Below are 24,964 nucleotides of genomic sequence, written 5' to 3'. Positions count from 1 at the left end.
GCCCTATAGTTTTTTGGTGATATTTTGAGCATACGAGGGTATTTTTTCAATCTGAAAGAAGCGCTAGAAAGTTAGTTTGAAGAAAAAGATGATAGAGTAGGTATTTTTGGGATTTTTTTCCAGTTTGGTACTTGTTATTGTGATTGAAGTCTGTTGATGACTTTTATCTTCTGGGGGGCATAACTTTATCATTATAGCTCCATTTTTCGATTCAAAAAAAGCATTAGAAAGGTCTTCTAGAGAACTTTCCAGATTCTATCATTTTGCTAGTATTTTATACCAAGTATTTGTGATTCATTTATGAATCTTTCTTTCTCTTCTCTCATTTACCCTTTCCGTCTAGCAGCAAGGGTTCAACATTTTGCATTATGGGGGGTGTTTTGTTATATTGTTTCTATAATTTACTTATGTAAACCAGAACTATATTAAAAAATAATTCAACACCTTCTAAAACAATGGCTGAGACCTCTTCTTGTCTAGAACTTTTGACCCCTTATAATAATCACACATGGAAGACCTTGATGACACGACTTCTCTGGTCAAAAGGATTGTGATCTTGTTTATGTGCAGTGCAACCAGTTTTGTAGAGGTCTTTTGAGGTTATGCATCACATGAACAAGATGGATGAGGCAATAAGATTGATTACTTTACATGTCTTTGATAGTCTATAGTTTCATCTTGATGGGTGCAATAAACCTCTAGCTATATGGACCAAGCTTGAAGGCTTGTTTGGTACAATGAATGAGTTCAGGGCACTTGAGATTAAGGCAGAGCTTACCTCTCTTCTACCAAATTCTTTTCCTTCCATTGAAGACTTCTTGATGAAGTTTAATCAATAGAGATCTTTATTGTAGGGTTGTGGAAAGACAAAGACTAACACTGAGTGTATATATCTGATTCTTTCTAAGCTTCATGGAAACTTTTACATTTTTTCTTCTACCTTCTATTCCACCAAAGATGCTTTGGGTAATAGATTTTCTATGCCATCCTTTGAGGTGTTTTGTGATCGTTTGACTCAAGAGCAAGATAAGATCTCTTAGTTGGATTCTCTCATAGGCTCACAGACTCATGCATTGGTAGCTTGACCATCTTCAAGGACGAAGGACAAGACTTAGAAATCTCATTCTATAGAGTCTCATATTGATTCCAACACTCATAGTTCATCAAGGCCACCTCCTCCTAAGGGGGGTAAACCAAAAAGACCAAAGTGTGCTTATTGTAATAAGCCTAATCATGATGAGTCACATTGCTACGAGAAGAATTTAGATGGCTATGCCAAGCAAGTTTCAAATTTGACAACTCTCCATCAGAAGAGCAACATTGATATTCCTTCTACTTCTCACAGACCTTCTTCTTCTTCATCATTTCAGTTAGATGGTAAAGATATAGGAAAGGTTCATGCATTATGTGTAACTATTAATCCAAATTCTTATAAATGGTTACTAGATTCAAGTGCTTCACACCATATGTCATCTTCTCAGGATTTGTTCTCTTCTTTAGAGACTTCTCCTACTCCACACATTTTGATGAGGAACAACACTATTATGATTGTATGTTGGAGAAGTTCTATTGACATTGATGATGATGTTAGCATGAATGTCGATGATACTACTTTGGGGGAGTATCCTAAATGTTAGAGAGTCTTGATATGTTGCATTCATGATTGTGTTTGTCATTGATGTCAAAATAATAATATTTCTGCAGAGACTAGAAGAATATCAATAAGAGATCTTACATTGTGCAGTAACTAAGTAAGGGTTAAGTGATGTACCATTAAGGACATGTTCTTGAGAGTGTCCTAGTGATGTAATTAAGAGTATGAAGTTTGAATCAAATATGCATGGAAGTTATACTTGATTTACAAAGAGTAGTTTAGAAACATAGTATTGAAGAACAATGTTTTGATGATTGATCACTATCTTTCATCTAAGATGTAATGAAGAGATGCGCAATCACATAGTGATAGAGGATAGTCATGTGGTGACATCAAGAAATGCTCAAGACCTGGAGTCATACATGTAAAGTTTTGTACCGACTGTGAGTTGATAGTGCTATTGTAATTGTAATTAATTAATTATCTTATTTTAATTAATTAGGAAAGCCTCAAGGCCGACTCAAAGAATTATTATGAAGGTATGGTATAAAGGAAAGATGTTTTCCTTGATTGTAAACATATGAAGTATCTATTGTGCAATATACTTGCAAAGTGCGAGAAGGAGTAGAGTATTGATTGAATGTGTGTAAGCAATCCAAGGGATTATTGAATGGATAGTTCATGAACTACTAACAAGATCAGAAGAAGTAGAAGTCTGGTTGAAAGGATAGAGACAGAGGAAGGAAGTACAATTCAATTCTATTATTCTACAAGGAGTAATATAAAAATCATTTGGATAGTGGGTTCATTGGTCTTTCCCTCAAAGTTGTTTGGGCAGTGGGTCCAGTTGTCTTCCATAACTCCTAATAGGGTTGCCAGAACTCCTAACAGGGTTGGAATCTCCTAATAGGGATTCAAAGTCTCCTAACAAGGACTCATATGTACTGAATGTTATAACAAACTCCTAACAAGGTCTATCCTCTAACAAGAAATATTTATATTAGTACATCATCTTGTGGGTACCATCCCTACTGAGTTTTCCCTCTGATCAAGAGTTTCCCTAGTTAACATATCTAGTGTTATTTTGTATAAGTATCTTATTGTGGTTTCAATTTACATTACTCATATGGTTAAGGTTGTTTAAAGTTGTTGTTATTGATATTAGTTGGATAACTGATTCACCCCCTCCCCCTCCCAGTTATATCAGTGGACATATATTTTAACAAATGGTACACTTCATGATGTACTTTGTGTTCCATCTTTGTCCTCTAACCTTCTCTTTATTTATCATATTACACACATTGGGACAGGGAAGACAATTGAGTTTGCACAAGATTTAGTGCACATCAGAGATAGTGAGACATGCAATATTATTGCCATAGGGACTGTTGATCATGCTTCCCACCTATATTCCTTCTCACATTTTGGTCCACCATCTCCACTATTAGAGACTCACTCTTTTTTTCACAAGAGTCTAGTGAGGTGAAGTCAGGTCGCTTGAAGCTATGTGTTGTTCCTAAGACTAGTGTGGTGATTTCTACACCTCCACCTCCTGTTCAGATTCCATCTCTTGCACATGATTACTCTTCAACATTGCCTACTATTATAGCTCCATTCGTCAAGCCACCTACTGTAGTTGTTGAGGATATACCAGAGGACACACATCTCCTCTCAGATGAAAAATTCAACAAACCTGTTATTCCACCTCCATTGGAGATTCCATTTAAGGATTCTCATGCTTTTTCCTTTGAGCATCAGCTATGACTTCGAACTACACCTTACATACATGGGTTTTTATCATCCTTGTCCACTGGCTTTATTTCCTTCAGATTGGAGCCACATTGGTATGTTTATCGACAAATGAGTTCTACCATTCTGGAGGGGCTATGGAGTCTCAAGCTTCTATCATGGAGGCTTTCATTGTACTTATGGTCTTGAGAGATTCTCTTGAGATGTTTCATTTGTGCATTCTTTTCTATCTCTTTTTGGAGTAGAGTTTTTCCCATTGGGTTTGTCTATTTCTCTATTTCATAGAGATTTGATTATGATCAAGGGTACCTCATCAGGTTTTATTGTTGAGACCCAAGTTTGCTTTTCGCATTGCATTGTAGTTTCCTTGCTCTTCCTGCATTGTTTGTAGCTGATTTGTTGTTCATCTTAAGGGGGGTGTTAGAGAAAAAAGTTAATTTAATTTAATTTATTAAATTACCTTTTCTCCCTTCTTAAGATTTCACTTTATGCACCTTTTGCATTCTCATTTAATAATTAATTAGTAATTATTAAATAACATTTACCTTTTAGGTTACCCTTTTCGGGTTTCAATCTCCTTCTAGAAGGATAGATCGTTTGTAATTATCTCACATCTTTTTCATTTTTGAGAATACAATTTGCATATTTTCAGAGCATAACCTTGTCTCTTCTTGTCTTTTTCTTCTTTGTGACAGGTTTTTACATGCAGTCATTCGCCAGACTTTGTGGATTTGTATTGCATATTGCTCAAATCCTTCACAAACATTGGATCTACTCAACAAAGTCTAAGTAGATATGAATAATCCATTTGCCCCCACTTTGTTTGACAACCAATATGGAATGATATGATAAGAGCGAAGAATCAATAAGCTTAAACACTTTGACTCGACGATGAATAAATAATAGTGAGGACTAAACCACTTGAAAATAACCTCCCAAACAATAGGTATGTTTCATTATGACTTATGAGAAGTCTTGAGAACCCCCAACCCTCGCAAACTAATTCTATGTTGTTTTTCTATTGTTAACATAGACAAACAAATTAAATTTATGAATGAAAACATAATTAGACCAACAAAAATATAGATGACCAATAAAAAAAAATCTTAAAAAAATAAAAAATAGACCACTTCTAAACATTATTTTTTATTTTTTTTTATAACACAAATTTAAACAAACTAAATTTAAAAATAAAAATAAAAATATTAATCTGTGCCTTAATATCTTATTAAAAAAAACTATATCAACCAATTAAAGTTAAGTATTTTTTCATTTTTAAATTTTTGAATTTCATTATAAAATACATGTGCACAATTTTTATCTTATTAAATTATCAAAATTATTTATCTTCATGTTCATTGGGTAAAAAACCTAAGATCTTATATTTGTGGTAAGCACTACATCCATTTCAAATTTTGCCTCAAATTTTTAAGAAATAGTACACATATATGAAAGTTGTAAATTATTTGTGTTTGAATTAGATGACATGAATGGTATATTTATTTAAGTTTCTATTTTTAATTTAGAGAAATGTTAATTGCATAAACCATGTTATTATAATTAGAATAATATATAAGTTTTTCCCAATTTTATATTAAATAATTATTTTACATAAATTATTTTTTAGCCGATAGGCTATTTGTGGGAACTTTGTTCTTAAAAATTAAATTTTTGACGAAAAATTTGCAAGAGTTTGGCCGAAAAATTGAAAATCCTTCCCGTTAATTATTTACTGGCCAATTTTTATCTCCCTACACTTTTAACTCTTGTTTTGATATTTATAAGTTGTTATCTCCACTTTTAACTATTGTTTTTTTTCTATTTATTAGTTGTGATCTCCACATTAGCCCATGTTGTGATCTATTTAGTTAACTTTTGATTTTTAAAATTGATTTAGATTTTAGTTTTTAAATTATTTTAATATATATATTTTTATATTTGTTTAATTTTTTCTTTAAATATTATTTTTTAGTTTCTATAATTTATTTAGTCAATAGAATATTTATTAGACATTTTTTTTTGTATTTCTCTTATTAATTTTTCATAATAGAGTTTTTGATTGATTATTTTAAATGATTAATTTTTTCATATTTGATAAATTTAATTTAAATAAATAATATTTATTAATCTATTTAAAAGATTTTTTATTGAAAAAGAGGGGTAAAAATTTATTCAATTAAATCCAAGTTACAGAGCAAAGGCCGAAGGCCCAAAACAACACTACATACTCCTATCCTAACATCTGATCAATGATCTCACAATACTCAGAAGGAAACTCATCCCTACCGTTAATAACCCATCTACCCACATTTTCTGAAGCCCACTTTGCCAAAGAATCGACCACTCTGTTCCATTCACGAGGGATATGATGAAAGGAGACAGAGTCCAAGGAACTACAAAGACTAAGAATTTGTCTGGCCGAAGAGGCAAGTTGCCAACTAACATCCTCCAATCTTTGGGTATTTTGTATATCCACAACAATCTGAGAGTCAGACTCGCAGATGATCTTCTGGCACCCTAACAAATAGCCACACTCACTAGCAACCTTAATAGCTAGGGCCTCCATCAGATTATTAGAATGTTGACCCTTGTAAACAAAGAGGAGAAAAATCGCACCACCATCATTGCCTCCACCAATAGCCCCAATACTAGCATGACTAGGGTTGCCCCAAGAAGACCCATTCGTATGGATCTTCAAGAACCCAATCGGGGGAGGAGACCACCTCCCATCTTGACACACCCGCTGCTTACCATGGCTTAGTCTTTTTTTGGGAATGCATCCCCGACAATTATCTCCCAGGTTCAGATTCTTCATAATAACTTGATCCCTAGGATCTATATTAATAAACATATCACACTTTGCATAAATCGTCTCCTGGAGCCTATTAAGAATCAACTTCCACAATTGGGAGCTTCTTAATTTGGAATCATAAAAGATTTTACAATTCCTTTCTAGCCAAAGGTTCCAAAGAATGAAGATCAAACCAATCATCCAGACAACTTGTAAGAAAGAAGTCTTTGCTGGAGGTCTACCCAAGCTTTCCAGAAATCAATAATAGAAGTAGCATGAATACAACCATGACACCAAGCCTCCCACCATCTATGCCATATCTCTCTCGAAAAAGGGCAGAGAAAAAACAAGTGGGAGATGCACTCCTCATTGTGCAAACAAAGAACGCAAACCAAAGGTCCCTGAAAACCTCGTTTGTGAAGATTCTCCCAAGTGAGGCATTTCTTCTGAGCCAACAACCATAAGAAAATGTTACACTTGGGCCATGAAAATCTACTCCAAACCTTCTTCCACCAGTTCACTTCAACCAGATCGTGTAAGTTCCTGTCAAGAATAACATAGCCTTGAGCCACTATAAATTTACCTTATGGACTAGGACTCCAAGTCAAGCTATCCCTCCCACTGAGAGAGCTGCACAACCTATCCTCTAGAACTCTAGAGAGAAGGGCACGATCCTCATTAGAGCCACCCATTGGCCACTCCTGAGAATCCTTCCAGCAAGTCATCTCAAGCTGCCCTAGGTGCTTGATAGTCTTAAAATGGTCCACCTTAAGCCAACTTGCATTAGTAAAAGTTTGGGAAAGGGGAAGAAGCTGGGGATAAATAGAAAGAATGGGAGGATGGCCATCCCACGAGTCCTGCCAAAAAAAAGTATCCGAGCCTCTATTACAAATCCAGAAGAGCCCCTCCTTAACTAGTTGGGCTCCCTTCTTAAGAGTATCCCAAATACAAAAACCTTTACCCACCAATGGAAGATGTGGCATCTCAGAGCAATCCACACCAGGAAAGTACTTATGGGTAAGAATCTTGGCCCACTCTTGATCTTGATTGTTACACCATCGCCAGTACAATTTGGTAGCCAAGGCCATGACAACAAGAGCCATCAAGTGAAGCCCAAGGCCGCCCATATGTTTCGAGCTACACACATACTTCTACTTGACCAGGCTCCACTTTCAGGATAGAAGACTACCAGACCAAAGGAATTTCTGAGATAAAGCATCAAAGTCCCTCCCAAAATTAGAAGGGGGAACCTGAACACAACACCTATAAATGGGAAGAGACTGCACCACAATCTTTAGCAGAATCACTCTCCCAGCAAAAGATAACCATCTGCAAGTCCAGTGACTAACCGTACTCTTGAATTTATCCAAAATCCCCTGCCAGTAATCCTTTCGTTGAGTACCCAAGAACAAAAGGACCCCAAGATAGATCAGAGGAAGGAAGCCAATTTGGAATCTAAGAATTCTAGCAATCCTATACTATAATAAGCCGAGGAGTGTTAAAGAAATAAATAGAAGATTTGTCATCATTTATTCTCTATCCTGAGGCTTTCAAATAGATATCCAAAGCTTTCCTGATATTCATTGCCTCGTTGATTCTAGCCATGCCCATCAATTTGGTATCATCCACAAACTAAAGATGAGAATACGAAGGAAGGTTATTATTCTAGCTCCAACCTTGGATAAAACCCTGCCGCACCTGAGCTTTTAAAAATCTGTCAAGACCCTCTGCTATGATAATGAACAAGTAGGGAGAAAGAGGGTCACCTTGCCAAAGTCCCCGAGAGGCACAAAACAATTCTAAAGGTTCCCCATTAATAAGAACTAAGAAGGAGGGCGATGTCACATAGCTAAGAACCCATTCGACCCACCCCATAGCAAACCCAAAAGTCAAAAGAATTTTTTGTAAGAACTCCCAACTTACCCGATCATAAGCCTTGGCCATGTCTAGTTTAATGAACATAGCTTTCTCCTTATAAGTAGCCATAGAGTGGATTGCCTTTGTTGCTATCACAATTCCATCCAAAATTTGTCTTCCGTTAACAAAGCCACCCTATTCAGTAGAGATAAAAAAAACCAAGGAATGGCTTGAGCCTCTCAGTAATCAATTTGGTGATGATCTTCTAGACAACATTACATAATGCTATAGGCTTGAATTGATCCAGCCAATTAGCCCCTTCCTTCTTAGGTATGAGAGCTAGGAAGGTAGAATTTAAAGAGTTTAGCATCTGTTTATTCCTGTATGATTCCTGGACCACATCTAGGAGATCATACTTTATTATCTCCTAGAATTTTTGGAAAAACTCAATTGGAAACCCGTCTGGACCAGAGGCCTTACCTTTCTTCATATTAAACACAATTGTCTCCAATTTTGGAAGCAATATAGGGCTCAAGAGGGTGGCATTCATCTTTGTAGAGACTAGGTGAGGGATACAATCTAAGATGTCTCGCTCCTTAGGCCCAACACAAGGATTTAAAAGATTTGAATAAATATTATGTTATTTAAATTAAAAATTATTAATAATCTAATTTGTTCACATAAGAATATAATTTAAATATCCACTTTTAACTATTGTTTTTCTTTTCTTATTTATATAAAAAACAATTACTTGTGATCTTCACATTATATTATGTCGTGATCTCTATTTATTAAACTTTTGATTTTTTAGATTGATTTAGGTTTTAGTTTTTTTTTTTTTTTTTTTTTGAATATTAGTTTAGTTTTTTCTTTAAATATTATTTTTTCAGTTTCTATAATTTATTTAGTCAATAAAATATTTGTTAGAGATGTCACTATTTTTCATTTTAAATTTTTTTTCTCTTATTAATTTTTCATAATAATATTTTTGATTTTTTTTTTAATGATTTTTTTTTCATATTTGATAAATTGAATTTAATTGTAATATATTGAAATTATTGAACACGTTTCTTAAGCAATATTCAAATTTCCTATATATTGTAAATTTTATATCTATGTTTTAATCTTCAACTTTTTTATTTTTGTATTTTCATTTTAAAAAAACTTATATTTACATTATTTAATGTTCATTCTACATTTTATCTCTTAAATCTCATCTCCTATTGGCACACTCATTGCATGTACAAAAGCATGCGACTACTAGTTTTAGTTTTAAATTTACTTTTTTGGCTGGAAATTGTCAGCCTTTAACTACAAATTTGTCAGCCCTTGGTGTTAATTATTTTTTGACGAGCTTTATCTCACTCCAACTTTAACTCTCTTTTTTTGCCTATTTATTTAATTTAATTAGCTATTATCTACACTATTAACTCTTTTTTTTCTTATTTATTTATTTATCTCCATTTTTAACTCTTGTATTTAATTTATAAATTGATCTATACTTTGAGCTCTTATTTTTTTCTATTTGTTTAGAAAATTAATTAGTTGTTATCTCCACTTTTAACTCGTGTTTTTACAAAAAAAATAAATTTGATTTTGACTTTTAAAATTGATTGAAGTATTATATTTTAAAATATTTTAATTAGTTTATTTATTTTTTACTTCAAATATTAATTTTTAGTTTAACCAATAGTGTATTTGTTGGAGGAGTTCCCATTTTTTTACTATATATTTTTTGTATTTCTCATATTAATTTTTGGAGATTTTGTTATATAATTATTTTATTCATATATTTAAGCCAATAGACTTTAAATTAGTTTAGTTTTTTAACTTAAATATTGATTTTGAGTTTAGCAAATAGGATTAGCGATTAAGATATTTGTATGATTGAAGTTTTAGTTTTTAAATTATTTTAATTTATATTTTAAGTAAGTATAATTTTTCATTCAAATTTTTAGTTTAAGTAATATGATATTTGTGGGAGTTGCTATTTTTAAACATATTTTTTAAATATTTTTCATAATAGATTTTTATGGGAATATGTTTTAGATGATAATTTATTACTATATGATAAATTAATTAAATAAATATTATTTATTTGATTTATTACAAATTTAAATTTTATTTTCTTAAAGTAAACACCTATTGACTCATTGTTGCAAGCATAAAAGCTTGCGACTGCCAGTATAAATAACTATTATAATTCAAATATTTTTTCTTTAGAAAAACTAATTTATAAAAGTTAATTATTATTAAATTATTATGTTTTCATTCAATTATCTATTGTTATTATTAGTTAAATTATATTTTTAGCCAATAGGCTATATGTGAGAACTTTGTTCTCGTAAAACTATTTTTTTTGTCGAATTGTCAGCCTTTGACCTGTAAATTGTCAATCTTTCCGTTAATAATTTTTCGACCAGTTTTCATTTCATTCCACTTTTAACTCTTATTTTATTTATTTATTAATTTAATCATCTACACTACTAACTATTTTTTCTTATTTATTTAACTTAAAAATTATAGCTATAAAATAATAAGATATGTATTACATTATTTAAATATTTCTATTTATTTAGCTTAATTAGCTATTATCTTTATGTTAACTCTTATTTTTAAATTTATTTATTTAACTTAATTAGCTATTATTGATTGTTTATTTTTTTAAATAATAATATTATTTTATTTTAATTAAAAATTACTTATAATTTAATTTATTAAGATGAAATTTTATTTAACTTTTAATTTTTAATTTATCTCTAATTTTAACTCTTTTTTTCCTATTTACTTAGAAAATTAATTAGCTGTTATATCTATTTTTAACTCTCATTTTTCTTACTTTTATTTCCCTTTTGATTTCTAATTTTTTTTTTTTTGATCGGTAAATGGCCAAGGCCTTGATAATTTTATTAATAAAAGGAAAATGCAGTAGCTATCTCCATTCAAACAAACACTAGTAGGAAAGAATGGAGAAGAAAACCTCCAGTCTCGGTCGGGACATATGTCCTTTATTGTTACAAATCTTAAAAGGGGCATACCCCAGTCAAATCAGATAAGTCCATTACAATTAATACAATTACAACACCTAAGGGGATTAACCCATGAAATTACATCAGATAGAGATTACAACTTTATTTCATTTAAAACTGGATCTGAATAAGTGGTTTGAGAAAGCTGCATCACCTTACATTGATCCTCTTCTCCTATTGATTAAGTTGGATATCCCTCTTTATGATCTTACCAATCAACATGATTAGTATCATTTAAATAAAGAAAATAAAATCAAGTATCATGCGATGGAGCTCAGAATCTAGTCCTTAGGTAAAACATAATAATCAATAGATATATCTACAAATTATTCCTACCAAATATAAATAACATGTCACAGAAAAGAACCTTTAGTCCAAACACATAAGAATAATCTACCAACATTTATACTACTATCTAAGAGAAGTAAAAAATAGTTAGCCCGACTTATGTACTTAACGATTTCAGTCCAACCAATAAGTAAAACGAATCCAGTTCCTGCTTATTGAAAAACCACTGCCAGATCCAAAGCAACCATTATTTGGTCTAGAGGCCAAGCTAAATCTAATTAAGCGCTATAAGAAATACAATGCTAGAGAGGGTTCAAAGACCGAATCAAACATGGACCCTTGTTATTCGCAACCAAACATCAGACTTATAATGCAACAACCCTCTGGCTAAGACAAACACAGAGACAGGGAAGACAGATAATAACCAACCAACCTAATAATTGATTAAACATTCAATGCCCAAGAGAAACACTCTGCCTCCCATACTAATGTATTCAAAATCCTTCCTCTCTCTTAATAGTCTACTAATGAAACAGAAACCAGAAAATTTGAACTCAACTATCTATCTCAGTAGTGGCTGAATGTCATATGGAAATCTTGAAACCTAGTAATAAACACCATATGCTTAACCAAATCAGAAAAAACCTTCTCAAATATTAGTGTTAAATGCCCATGTTATACAACCGCATTATCATACATGCTCTGGAAAGTTAAAATGCTAATCAAAGCTACTCATTAAAATTAACTAACAGAGCCATCAAATAGTATTAATAATAGATTGTATTGATATATCTATATGTTTAATTACAGGAACATACTTTAAGGATTAATGTAGCTACCCATATTAGAATAGTATTTGTATACCCTATTACAAAATTTACCAAGATAATGTGACAAGCTTACCTACCGCTTTTGATTTCTAAAATTGATTCAAGTTTTAGTTTTTAAATTAATTTAATTTATTTTTAAAATTAGTTTAGCTAATAGAATATTTGTGCGAGGAGTTGCTATATTTTTATATTTCTCATATTAAATTTTTATGAAGATTTTTTAAAATGATTATTTTATTTATAGATAGTTTAATTTTTAGTTTTTATAATTATTATAATTTATTTTTTACTATTCATTTTATAAGTGTTATTTTTAGATGATAATTTATAAATATATGATAAATAAAATAAATAAATAATATTTATTTAGTTTATTAAAAGAATTACATTTTATTTTACTTAAATTAAAAATTATTTTTTATTTAATTTATGCAGATGAAATAGACTAAACCGAACGATTTACCAATCAATCTACTATGGCGGGAAATTTCTTTAATTCTTCATTCTTTGGAGACAAAAGAATTAATTATCGAGAACAATACCTAATTGCCATGCAGATCAGATTATCCCGATCTCCAAATTCTTTATGATTTATTTTATTTTATCATAAAATGTAATTAAATCTCAACAATGAAATGCATGGAAAAAAATAAATCTTTTGCACGTTCAAATTTCATGCATCTGAAACCGGACTGAGAGTAGAAATGCAGATTAATAGGATTGCGAAAAAATGGAAGGAATGAACTGGAGCTGCTTCGTTTCAGAAGTACATGCGCGGTAAAAAGTTGCAGCTAATTTCTTCATAACATGACATGATTTGTTTTCAGAAGGCATTGTAAAATAGGAAGAACAAGAAAATTCTCAATTTACCTGCGTTCAAAGATTGAAAAAATAAACGAGGTCTAATACCTTTTAGCTCTACGAAATTTCTGCAGAGGTGTTCTACAGGTCCACGCATCGAATCCTTCAGAGAACAGAAGGAAAAAGCTTTACCCGAAAATCTGTGGGTTGAGTTAGCAGAAGGACAAAATGGTGCTCGGGGAATTAGGGGGCAGCATTGCCTGCGCCCTTCAGCAGATGAGCAATGCGATTGTGATTGATGAGAAGGTTTTAAACGAATGTCTCAATGAAATTTCTCGCGCTCTATTGAAGTCAGATGTGCAGTTCAAAATGGTGAGGGATATGCAGCTCAACATTAAGAAGATCGTCAATTTCGACAATCTCGCAGCTGGTCACAACAAGAGACGGATTATTCAACAGGTAACAACATTAGGGTTTGTATTGCCTTTATAAACTGAAAAGGAGAATTTTAAATTGCTTTTCTTGGGGGTTACGGATTGTTCCCTTATTGTCGTGTCTCTGCTAGCTAAGACGAGTTTAAACTGATGATAAAAATACCCTTTGAACTATCAGAATTGGACGATTTCAAGCGGTAAAAGGGAATGGAGGGATTTAAAAAGCTTTTTCCCGAATTGAAACCTTAGAAGACATGATGGTATGTGGTAATTGGGCTAAATGCAGCATCCAAGCAGCTAGTTGATTATCTTCAAAAAGTGAGTTTTTACCAGACGATTGAACAAACAAACAAACAAACTTGCATCTGGTTGAATTTTTTTAGCTGATTTATAAATAGTAATACCATTTAAATTTTCCTTAGATCAAATTCGAATGAAAACATTCACTCTTTTATATCATCTACAAACAAAACAAGGTGGCCACTAGGCACAACCACAATTTCAATTTCAATCAGTAATCATGAAAGTAAAACATTCCACTCTGAAAGTTATGGTGCCAAAAGCAGACTATTGAAAACGATATGATACGTGTACGTATTTGAAAGATAGGAAGTGAACAAAATCACTGGCGGAAATATCAGGGACTGGGGATCAAGCAACGCATATGCCAAGAAGGACAGGTTTGGAAGTCTGGCAAATAAATTTGTGGGCTGGGGGATAGGATGGAGAAGTTCAAAAACTCCAATATGTAGAAGGGAAGAGCAGAGTTGGAAGAAGAAAGCCACATTGAGGAAGGGAAAAACATAGTAGATGGGAATGGGGAAGATACATGTAACGTTCCTCTTTTTTTTTTTTTTTTTTTGTGTCAGTCGTAATTTGATGTCTTAAAATCAATTCTAATATTCATAATAGTTATTTCAGTTTTCAAATGATGTTATTATCTGGATTTAGGACCCGAGGATATATATATTATATAAGTTGCCTAAACACCATTTGTAGACTCCCTCAAAGTTGACAGGTCCAAACCTCAACCCTCTATTAGGAAAAGTTCCACTAGATTGGATTTATACAAACCCTCCTTGGTAACAAAATATGCCTTTGTTTGAAAAGACAAATACTCGTAATATTAGGAATGATCCACTTTCAATAATTCTTCATAATAATACTGAAAAATTGATTTTAACATCCTCTAATATTTAAAATTATAAATTGAGATTAATAACTAATAATAATACTAAAATTTTATTTCCCATCTCAAGTATAAAAGGTTTATTCTATTTATAATTAAAAATATCCACTTGATAATAATCATATGTATATTGTAGGTTCTCTTACATACCTAGAGGCTGATGTCACTATATAATAACATATATATAATAATAACGCGTGTTACTAGAGGTGAGCCACTGGTTTACATAAATCATGTCATGATTTTCTCTACGGTTCTATGTGGGACATTCCATACAAGCAAGTGTTTTGTATGAGCCACTTGCCATCTTCGATGGCAATGCCACTTTTTCTTTGCATTAATTTAGGGGTAAGCTAATAATGGCCTGCCCTTTCAAACATCCTTGTTTTCTTTTCGGCAGTAATGGTAAAATTTTTCCGAGTCTTGGTTTTGAACTGCAGTTTATACCAATGCATTGGAACGAATAAGGTGTCGCTCCTTACATTTTCTTTTGCTTTTAATATATACTTTTTGGTGCCTCCTATTCATCAGGTGATGTGGTACTTATAGTGCCAGTACCCTTAGTTGGGTCGTGTCTCTTCATTTGTGGTCATATGTTGATTAGATATATATTATGTAAAGACTGAAATCAACAATAATTGCCAGATATGCAAACAACCCCAAGATGCAAAAATATATGAAATTTGAAAAGTCAAAAGTCGATTTTATTCACATATAACTATATAATTTAATGTCCATTTCTAGATGGAAAATCCATACATATCGACAAATAGTTGAGGATAAACTGGAAACACAATCATTATTACATATCATCATTCTTTCTAAATACACTTGATAATACAAAAGCCGAACACATATCGATGCCATATACAAAGCAAAGTATAAATGCTGGAAATGACTTATATGAACATAACATCTTTTGCCAAAACTATGTCGACCTTAGTGTCCATCTGCATGTAATCTCGTTTCCGAACCATCGGAACAATGTCCATCCGCTATCATGGGTCCAGGCGCTTTTACCGCCCAACCATGGAGTGGTTAGCTCCCTGAGGTTCTCCGGTTAAGGAAAACTACTCGACCCTGGCAGGAGAAGGTTAGCAAGTCGGCACAATTGGATCGGAAAGATCTGGTGCAGCCTGTGTGCCTAATCTACTTACACATGTCTAGTAGAAACATACCCAAGGATGTGGAAGAGGGAAAACAATGTAATAATAACTAAATGCATTTCAAACATATGCATAAAAGTTTTACCGAGCTTGGCCAAGCTTCATGAACCAGTAAAATGAAAAAGACTGGTAGGTAAATTTCTAAGGAAAACAATACACTTTCCATAGATTACCCTCCTCTTTGATCCCACATTCAGCACTCTTCCTAATTTGAAACAAAACAAAATCTTATTGAGTTATAACTCTTAGCCTGTTGTATAGCTTATCTCCGTATTGATTAGTAAATCAATATAATTAAATATATATAACTATTCAATCAGCAAATAAAAATAAAAATTTATAGAGACTAGACTATAAGGGAGTCTTCACTAAAATCCTCTGCTGTACTTCAAAGTTAATTGTAAGAATGAGCTTATTTTCCCCCTAAACATAGGTAGAATACATTTTCCCGTTTTAAGACAATATACTTCTCAATCTTTCAACATTATATATATATATATATATATATATATATATATATATATAAATGGTAGATTACGTTTTCACTAAATCTTTCACTGTGATTGTCAAATAACTTAGCTAAATCAAGCTATACATTAACATACAATGGTCTTCTAGGTTCAGAAGTAATTTAGTTTTAAAATAAAGAGCATATTGCACTAACTAAAAAATAAATATAAACAAGCAACTGATACTTATGTTTATTTCAAATCAACAAACAGCCGTAAGATAAGTCCATTTCTCATAACATTTACACAAACAAGACCCATTACAGAGACTAAGAAATTAACAATGGTAATGGATAGTTACAACCACACGGTGGAAAATCTTATCCACAACCAAAACGTGATACCCAGCAGCTCAAATTTTTCCTTAGAATTTAAAACGCAAACCACAAACTACAGCAAGGTAATTATTTCTTCTATAGTGGAAGGTGCTAAAAACGTTGAAGGGATTCTATTGCACCACTTCAATGTTTACTAACATTTGGTTAAAAAAAATAAACATAATAAGGAAATCATAGAGTTACGTATGGAAAATAGGAAGACAAACAGCCAGACCTTGTTTTACTATTTGACTTCTTTTCAGCATTATATGTTTTATTCCGTTCATAGTAGATTCAACAAAAGCAAAATTACCATACTGAAACAGCAAATTAATGTAAACAGCATTATTAATATTCTCATATCAGTAATTCAATGTAAACAGCAAAATTATTATACTCATAACAGCAAGTCGATGTAAACAACAATTCCTTTTCAAAATTGTAATTAAAACCGATCATGACTTAAGTCCTTGATAATTAATAGAAGGAAAAAAAAGGGAACCTGAATGTTGTGGGAATGCCTATGCCTCTGGCTCTCTCTCTCTCTCTTCTATCAACGGTGGCTGTTCTTTCCTGTTGATTAAAAGAAATCGTCTCCAACTGATTGCTGTTGCCAAATACTCTAGCCATCTGCACTACTTCTTATCTTCTCCCAAATACGGCTGCTTCTCCTTCCAAAAATGTTTTTCCTTCTTTGTTTTAAAAAAAACTTCTCTCCTCTTTTGCTGAAAAACGTCCCTTTCAGAAATCGGCTTCCTTTTTTAATAATTTTTCCCTTACATGCTCTCCAGATCAGCGTCTATCTCTTTTTCTCCCCCTAAAAAAAAACGTTTCTCTTTTCCTTTTTGCAAATCATGTTCTCTTTGTCCTCTCTAAAAAATGTTAGATTTAGGATCTCTGCAAATGTAATAACATTGTTGTAATTCTATGTGTTTCAATTGCAGATTTCCAAGATATATAAATATATCTTCAAGAGGCATGTCTTGTGAAGAGACATGTCTCTATGGTCATATATATATTAATTAATCATTAATCAAAATGTTATTAATTATAACATATCTATATTATATATAAATATATTATATATAATATATAGCATACTATATATATATATATTTATTAGAGTATGTATAATTAATGATTGCCAATAACCATAGAAGGATTAACTCTAGGATAGTTCAATCTGACAGAAGTTACAATTTAACACTCCCTCTTAGCTCAGGAGGATTGTCATAGAATACATTATCATGATAATCTTAGAATGTCATATTAAAGACCTCAATATATATTTATCACACTAGATACATTATCCTTTGATAATATAAGTCTCAACAAGAAGTCTATATCATAGGTGTGATCTTTTTATAGTAGACATCGCTTCACGGAATGTGTCAATACAAACATGCCAACAATATTTGGTTCTAACAATGATATGTATATCAATTGTTTTCTACCATAGCTATGACCTAAATACAATTGAAGCTATCTTAACACGCCCTCTTTATTTGGGAAGATTGATATATAACATACTATGTTCTTGAGTATAAGGAGATATCATCTCACTATGATATCCCTAAAATGGCATGTCAATATGAATTCATCAACACACATATGTAAATTAACATATGGAATTTACTTCAATACACTATTGAGGCTAAAAATCCTCAATACTCCCTCTTAAGCAAAGGGAAATTTAAGTAAGTTTAACTTAGACAATAAGGTGTAATCATCATTATGTTTTAAACTAAGAGAGAGAAAGAAGAAAGAAAACATGATGGATTTTCATGGTGTCCGGCTATCGCCCAAAAGACCCATGAAGGTTATCAATGTGTCTGGCAAAATCCGGCCCAAAGAACAAAGATAACCCAAACTTTGAAAACAATGGGTTTTCATGGTGTTCGGCTATCGCCCAAAAGACCCATGAAGATTATCAATGTGTCCGGCAAAATCCGGCCCAAAGAACAAAGATAACCCAAACTTTCAAAACAATGGGTTTCCATGGTGTCTAGCTATCGCCCAAAAGACCCATGAAGGTTATCAATGTGTCCAGCAAAATCCGCCCCAAAGAACAAAGATAACACCAAATTCAACCATTGTTTGAAGACAGATCAACTAAAATAAAGTCGTCACTTTATAATAGGATCAGAACACACGAAAGGTCGTCACCTTTCACAAGAAAAGTCGTCACTTTTCACAATACAAGCTTGCAAGCAAAAAGTAATTTTATATTCATGAATATATAGTTTAATAAATGCATTTACAACAAGGTCATATCAATTTTACCTCTGAAGTACACAATTTCAACTTTGCAAGAGGCTTGGTAAAAATATCAGCACTTTGCTCATCTGTACTAATATAACTCATCCTTGTGATAAATGCACCAGTATCACAAGGTCACATGACATTAAGTCATGGAGCATTTTCTACAAGAGTAGATTTATCACTGTAGCATATACTCATCAACCATATGATGTTAGTCAATAAGTGCATAAGAAACAATAATCATTAATCATGTCAAGTTTACCTCTGAAGTGATATGATCTACTCCCTTTGAGTAAAAAGTTTGACAGAATCATGTTCTTATTTGCTCCCTCTTAATCTGAAGCAATGTAAGATTTCCTCTTCATAATCTTAATCATAAAAGATGTTCTCTTCCAGAGCCTGCATAATAATCCTGGTAGCAAACGTACCAACTTTTCTTTTCTGCAAGAACATCTGTAGATATAAAGGAAAAGATCAATGCAATTTAACTCTTATAGTACGTATAAGTTTATAACCTAGAAAGAGAGAGACTATAGTAAGTGGATAACTGTAATACTCAAGAGTACGAAATACTTATCTTTCTACGACAATCCATAATTGTCAAATGATTAAATCTCCTCTCTAAAGATGGTCTCAAGTGGGAATTTGAACATTGTTTATTAAATCTACCCCCCACAATGTGAAATTTCAACTTTTATATCATCGAACAATTTTACCTACTTGGTACCTAGTGTATGATCATGCAAGTTATTTAAGGATCTTTTCATTTTCTTGTGATGTTCACAAGTTGTGGCCCATTAAAATCATTTTGTTACTCATAAAACTTTTAAACTTCCTTTGAATATCTTAATCTTTTCAACCTTCAGGTGATAAGTCAATACTTCCTCATGATGTACATAGAAGTCGGTTCATCAAAATCATGAAGTCATACACATGTATTTCTAGACTCCCTCTGAGTATTGATCTTCTAAGCTCATGTGTTGCCTTCGAAGAAGTGTCATGCTCCCTCTTAATGTAGAAAGATAGTCATAATCTCAATCATCAAGGACATTTGCTTCAAGAGCCTCTCTTTATCTAGCTTGATCACAACTTTTTTTGAGCTACTGTCATAAGCTACCTATCTTTTCCTGCAAGATCAACTTTACACACAAAGGAAAAAATCAAAGCGATTAACTTTTATAGTATGTGTATAATTTCAAATAAGAGAGAGATTACAATAGGTGATTAAATTTAATACTCAAGTACAACAAATACTTATCTCATTCTTGATACAAGTTGCTCCAATTTAAGGTCCATATACATTAAAAAAGAAAATGCCACCAATGAGGAATGAAACATTTGTTAAGGTAACCATTCACCAGAAAATGCATTCAATGGGAATGAAACATTGGTCGAGGTAATCATTCACCCCCACAATGTAAAATTCCCACTCATATATACTTCTGAATTTGACACACAATTTTAGCAACACCAAAGAGAGAGTTTACTCCTTAAAATTTATGTTGTCTACATGAAATTGCCCTAGCTTTCCATAGTAGTAGGGTCAATATGTGTCATTTTGATAGACAATTTTACATCTCTCTCCTCAAAACTTTGGAAATGCACTAGAATCATTTCCATGTCAATACTTTTAAATACATTTGTTGTGACAAATCTGTACTAGTTAAAACTCCACATAAATGAAGCTCCTCAAAGTGCCTTGATTATCAATTTTATTAATTTGTGATGTCACCCATTGTCATGGATACTTCAGTTTTGACAATGTTTATAGCAACATTTCAATTAGTATTAATAACTTTTCCTTTCTTGATTTCCAATTTATTTCACATTATAACTGTTGTTAGTACCAACTTCCTAATATTTATGTCTTTCTCTATATTCATCAATCAAAATGATAGGTTTGAATTTTGACTCCCAATGTTACATAGAGCAGCGCCAAAAACTGATACATTCCTAGTCGCACAACAATACTTATGCACCATAGTGTGAATCTATTGTTCTTGTACTTCTTCTTAGATTATTTGAGAATGGAATACGGTTCAAGTGAGAATAGAACAATGACTATTATTCCTCCCTTTGAATCAATATGATCAATATCACTGGCATTGATGAACCTATATCCTCTGTATGGTCCTCTCTTTCAAGGTTGCTTCTAATGAAATGTCAGGCTCCATATGACTCTCAATCTTCCTCTTCCTGCAATGAAATTCTTGAAGGAAGATCAAGGCAACTAACTCATAGTATAGGAAAATAAGAAGGATTTACTATATTAGAAATACAATATTAGAAAATTGTTCTAGAAAATACTTATCTCATGTAAGCAAGGATAACGCCCTTTAGATGACTTCATCTATAATGCTCAATTCTTAATTTAAGGCAATAGAGGCATGCTTATCTTATCACCACCCAATTTAATTACAACTCAATATCTAATCATTTCATTTAACATGATTGTACTACCATCCTCTTATAGATATATTTTCTTCATTCAATAGTTGTCTACCATATCAATTTAGAGTAATACTTATTCATGCATGTGTTTAACATATTGATATAATTTGAGGGAACATCACTAATAATAATAATATGCTTACCTTTTAAACAAAAAATGGATGCATAGTCATACCTTAGATATGTGGGATGTGATGCTTTAATATCAACGAGGGCACACTCTTCTTATGAGTCATCTGACTCCTCACCACGACCCCACAATCTCATTGTATCCTCACATATATGGGACCCTTCTCGTCCCTCCTATCAACTATTTTTAGACTATTAAAATATTATCAACAGTCTTAACTATATATTATAGTTTTGTCAAGATCGATGTATTTGATTGCATAGTTAAGATGTGACAGGTGATACCATACGAGCCTTTGCTAGTTCAATCTCTCCATAGTCATCGCTTCTCACTTCTCTTTATCTTTCCATGTTAATATATTTCTTCATTATTGCATCTTCCCATTGCTGTCTGATTTTGTGTCTTATTCTGAAAGCTCTCGATATTTATGGTTTTCCCGGTTGCCGTTTGAACCTCTCCCAAGAATGGTCACCAATCATGAATTTCTAAAATCCGATGGCATAATAAACATGTCTTTCATATCATGGCTCCAATAGTCACTGAGGTTTGATCGATGCACATTGACTGTACACAGGTTATGTCATTGATTCTAGTACTATACATTGATTCTTTTGTTTTCTTCTGAACGCTAATTAATAATCTTCCTACATAAATATTGTGGATGTTTTACAACTATTATTAGTCACCAGTACTGGTTCTCTGAGTAAGTGTCCTCTTATTATTAGTCAACTCCAATGCCCCCATATCTCTGCCTTGACAGTGATTGGTGATAACACTGTCTCTTTTCCTCTGTATTATTCTCATTTGATGATTCGAGTCAACCAAATTCTCATGAGCTTGGAAGTGGCAAATGTTAGTACTTTATTGCTTCTTATCTATTCTGTCTTAAGCAGTTTAAGTTTAATGGTAACATTCATGCCTTGGTACCCATTTGAATATTTCCGCTACTTCTCCATAGTTATGTTCCAAAAATGGTCAGCAGGAGTACATGTCTTAAATCCAACTTCCAAGCACAAAAAAACACTGCTAGAAGGCAGATTTAGACAAAACTAAATCTTAAAGACATTGGTCAATCTTCAAGCGATGTTTGAAGCTGTTAACAGAAATTTAATTGCTACCGGAGATGAATGTCCTGATGATCAACTTAATATTGCTCCCAAAAATGATATTATATGCAGAGAAATTTTATGCTTAATATATTCCCAAATTACTTCCACATAAACCATGGATAGATGAATAAATCTTTAATTTTATGTGGCTCAATTCTATCTACTGCAATATAATAAGGTTATCAAGCCCATTGAAAATAGGCAGAGTTTGACTAAATGTCATTTAGAATATATTTTTTGACACACGATGAAATATCCTATCATGGCAAAAATATATGCAGCTCCAACGCTATGGTGAAGTTGTGAAGCCTTAAAAATAAAATATTAAATACTGACTTTTGACTTTCTGTAATTCCTTCACTCCACCACTTCCCTCAAACACTTGCTAACATTTGCAGTCCCTGCTCTGATACCATGTTAGATTTAGGATCTCTGCAAATGTAATAACATTGTTGTAATTCTATGTGTTTCAATTGCAGATTTCCAAGATATATAAATATATCTTCAAGAGGCATGTCTTGTGAAGAGACATGTCTCTATGGTCATATATATATATTAATTAATCATTAATTAAAACGTTATTAATTATAACATATCTATATTATATATAAATATATTATATATAATATATAGCATACAATATATATATATATATATATTATATATAATATATAGCATACAATATATATATATATATATATATATATATATATATATATATATATATATATATATATATATATATATATATATATATATATATATATATATATATATATATATATATATATATATATATATATATAGATAGATAGATATATTTATTTATTAGAGTATATATAATTAATGATTGCCAATAACCATAGAAGGATTAACTCTAGGATAGTTCAATCTGACAGAAGCTACAATTTAACAAAAAAATCCGCTTGCACTCCTTAAAAATCGTTTTTCTTCTTGATTATCGATACTTGATGATACTCGCAGTTATAATCTTTTTTTTGAGAAGTTCTTCTTTAAGTCCTCTAAACAGATCGTTATTCCCTCATTATTTCAGCCGGCAACAAATAGGATGATTCATAATTTAAAAAAAATAACACTTGGCTTTAGAAATAAATAACTTACACTTCTATTAAACATAATTTTAAACCAACTCAAGATCATAAATTTTAAAATTGTTAGCAATCAATTAATTTTCCTTATTTGGATCTACGGCTACCACTTGGCTCAAGAACTTTAAATAAACTTTAAGTTCTATTAAAGCTTCCACATCTAATTTAAATCCACCATTTTCAAAATAGGAGAACTATTAAATACGATTTAATTTTTTTCCGACAAACTACTACCATTTCAAATTTATGCTTGTAATTACTAAGGAAAAATAATTTGAAAGTATAATACTTGTTTTATAATCTAAATTATAATATTTTTAACAATTAATATTTAATCATTCATTTTTTTAATTTACGCCACATTATCATAAACAAAACATTTAATCCATCTAGATTAATTGAAATTCAAAGCAGATGATTTAAATTCAAATAAAAACAACTAAGTGTGTGTGTGCGGCTACACTATACAAATTCCGGACCAACCCTGCCAAGGAGCTAAACTCCTATACCTCAACCACCCTTCTGCCTTCAGTACCTTCATACTCACAAACTCGACATCACCCAATGCGTCAGTAATGTCATCATCATAATTAATAAATAATATCTTAGATACAAATTTTTTAAAACATTCAACATTCATCATCAGGTATAAACATATAAATGAAATCACAATTTTACTTGTCATGTCGATATCTCATAAGCTCAACATATAATGACTTATCAAAATGACAAAATAATTAACATTACCATCTAATAACATATATGATGAAATTCTAATCAAAGTCTATGAAGTATTCGACTCAAGTTGAGTCATACATAGTCTTAGTCAAAAGGTCAATTACACAATTAAGTCCGCATAAAAAGCATGTCGAAATTTGAGTTGTGACATATTAATCTGCAAATCACATGTTTATTAAGTGAATAGTGTTATTAGTGGTTTACTAATAAATTATGGGTTAATAATAATTATTAATTAATTATATCCATTGTTTATATTAAATTATTCAAATTAATATAGTCCTTTTAAATAATATATATGTATTGATTAGTTGTGAGACGTTATCTTAAATAAATTCTATTATATGATTATGAATTGATTAATTATATATATTGACAGTTAGTAATATTCAATCATATGTATCCAACATATATATTTATATTTATCAAATAATCATTTAGTCATCACATGTATTTCCTTTTTAGTAGATTACAGCTAGAGATATTAATTATGATTAGATATCTCTATTGGAGGGGACATTACAGTACATGTGCAGATTTGACATGTACAAATTTATATTGATTGAAAATGAAACATGGCATATTTGAGGTCATAGATGAATCCCCAAGTC

General features: G+C 31.6%; 1 protein-coding gene across 2 annotated transcripts in view; it reads left to right on the top strand.

Moving 5' to 3' along the window:
• The first annotated feature begins 12,703 nt into the window (after positions 1 to 12,703).
• LOC149530432 (signal recognition particle subunit SRP54 2-like) overlaps positions 12,704 to 24,964 on the top strand; it is a 62,836-nt gene continuing 50,575 nt past the window's right edge. Inside the window, exons 1-2 of one of the 2 annotated variants that reach the window (XM_089808727.1) lie at positions 12,704 to 12,915; positions 13,074 to 13,398. In XM_089808727.1, the coding sequence (XP_089664853.1) occupies positions 13,168 to 13,398 (231 nt within the window). In that variant the 5' untranslated portion in view covers positions 12,704 to 12,915; positions 13,074 to 13,167. Of the gene's footprint in view, positions 12,916 to 13,073; positions 13,399 to 13,551; positions 13,634 to 24,964 lie in introns of those variants that run through there. The other variant, XM_089808728.1, reaches the window with a different exon arrangement.

This window comes from Cupressus sempervirens, chromosome 11 (assembly GCF_028749045.1).
Source record: "Cupressus sempervirens isolate cs-2001-9-10 chromosome 11, ASM2874904v1, whole genome shotgun sequence".
Taxonomy (NCBI): Eukaryota; Viridiplantae; Streptophyta; class Pinopsida; order Cupressales; family Cupressaceae; genus Cupressus; species Cupressus sempervirens.
Note: the sequence above shows the minus strand (reverse complement) of the source record. Positions and strands in the feature narration are given on the sequence as shown.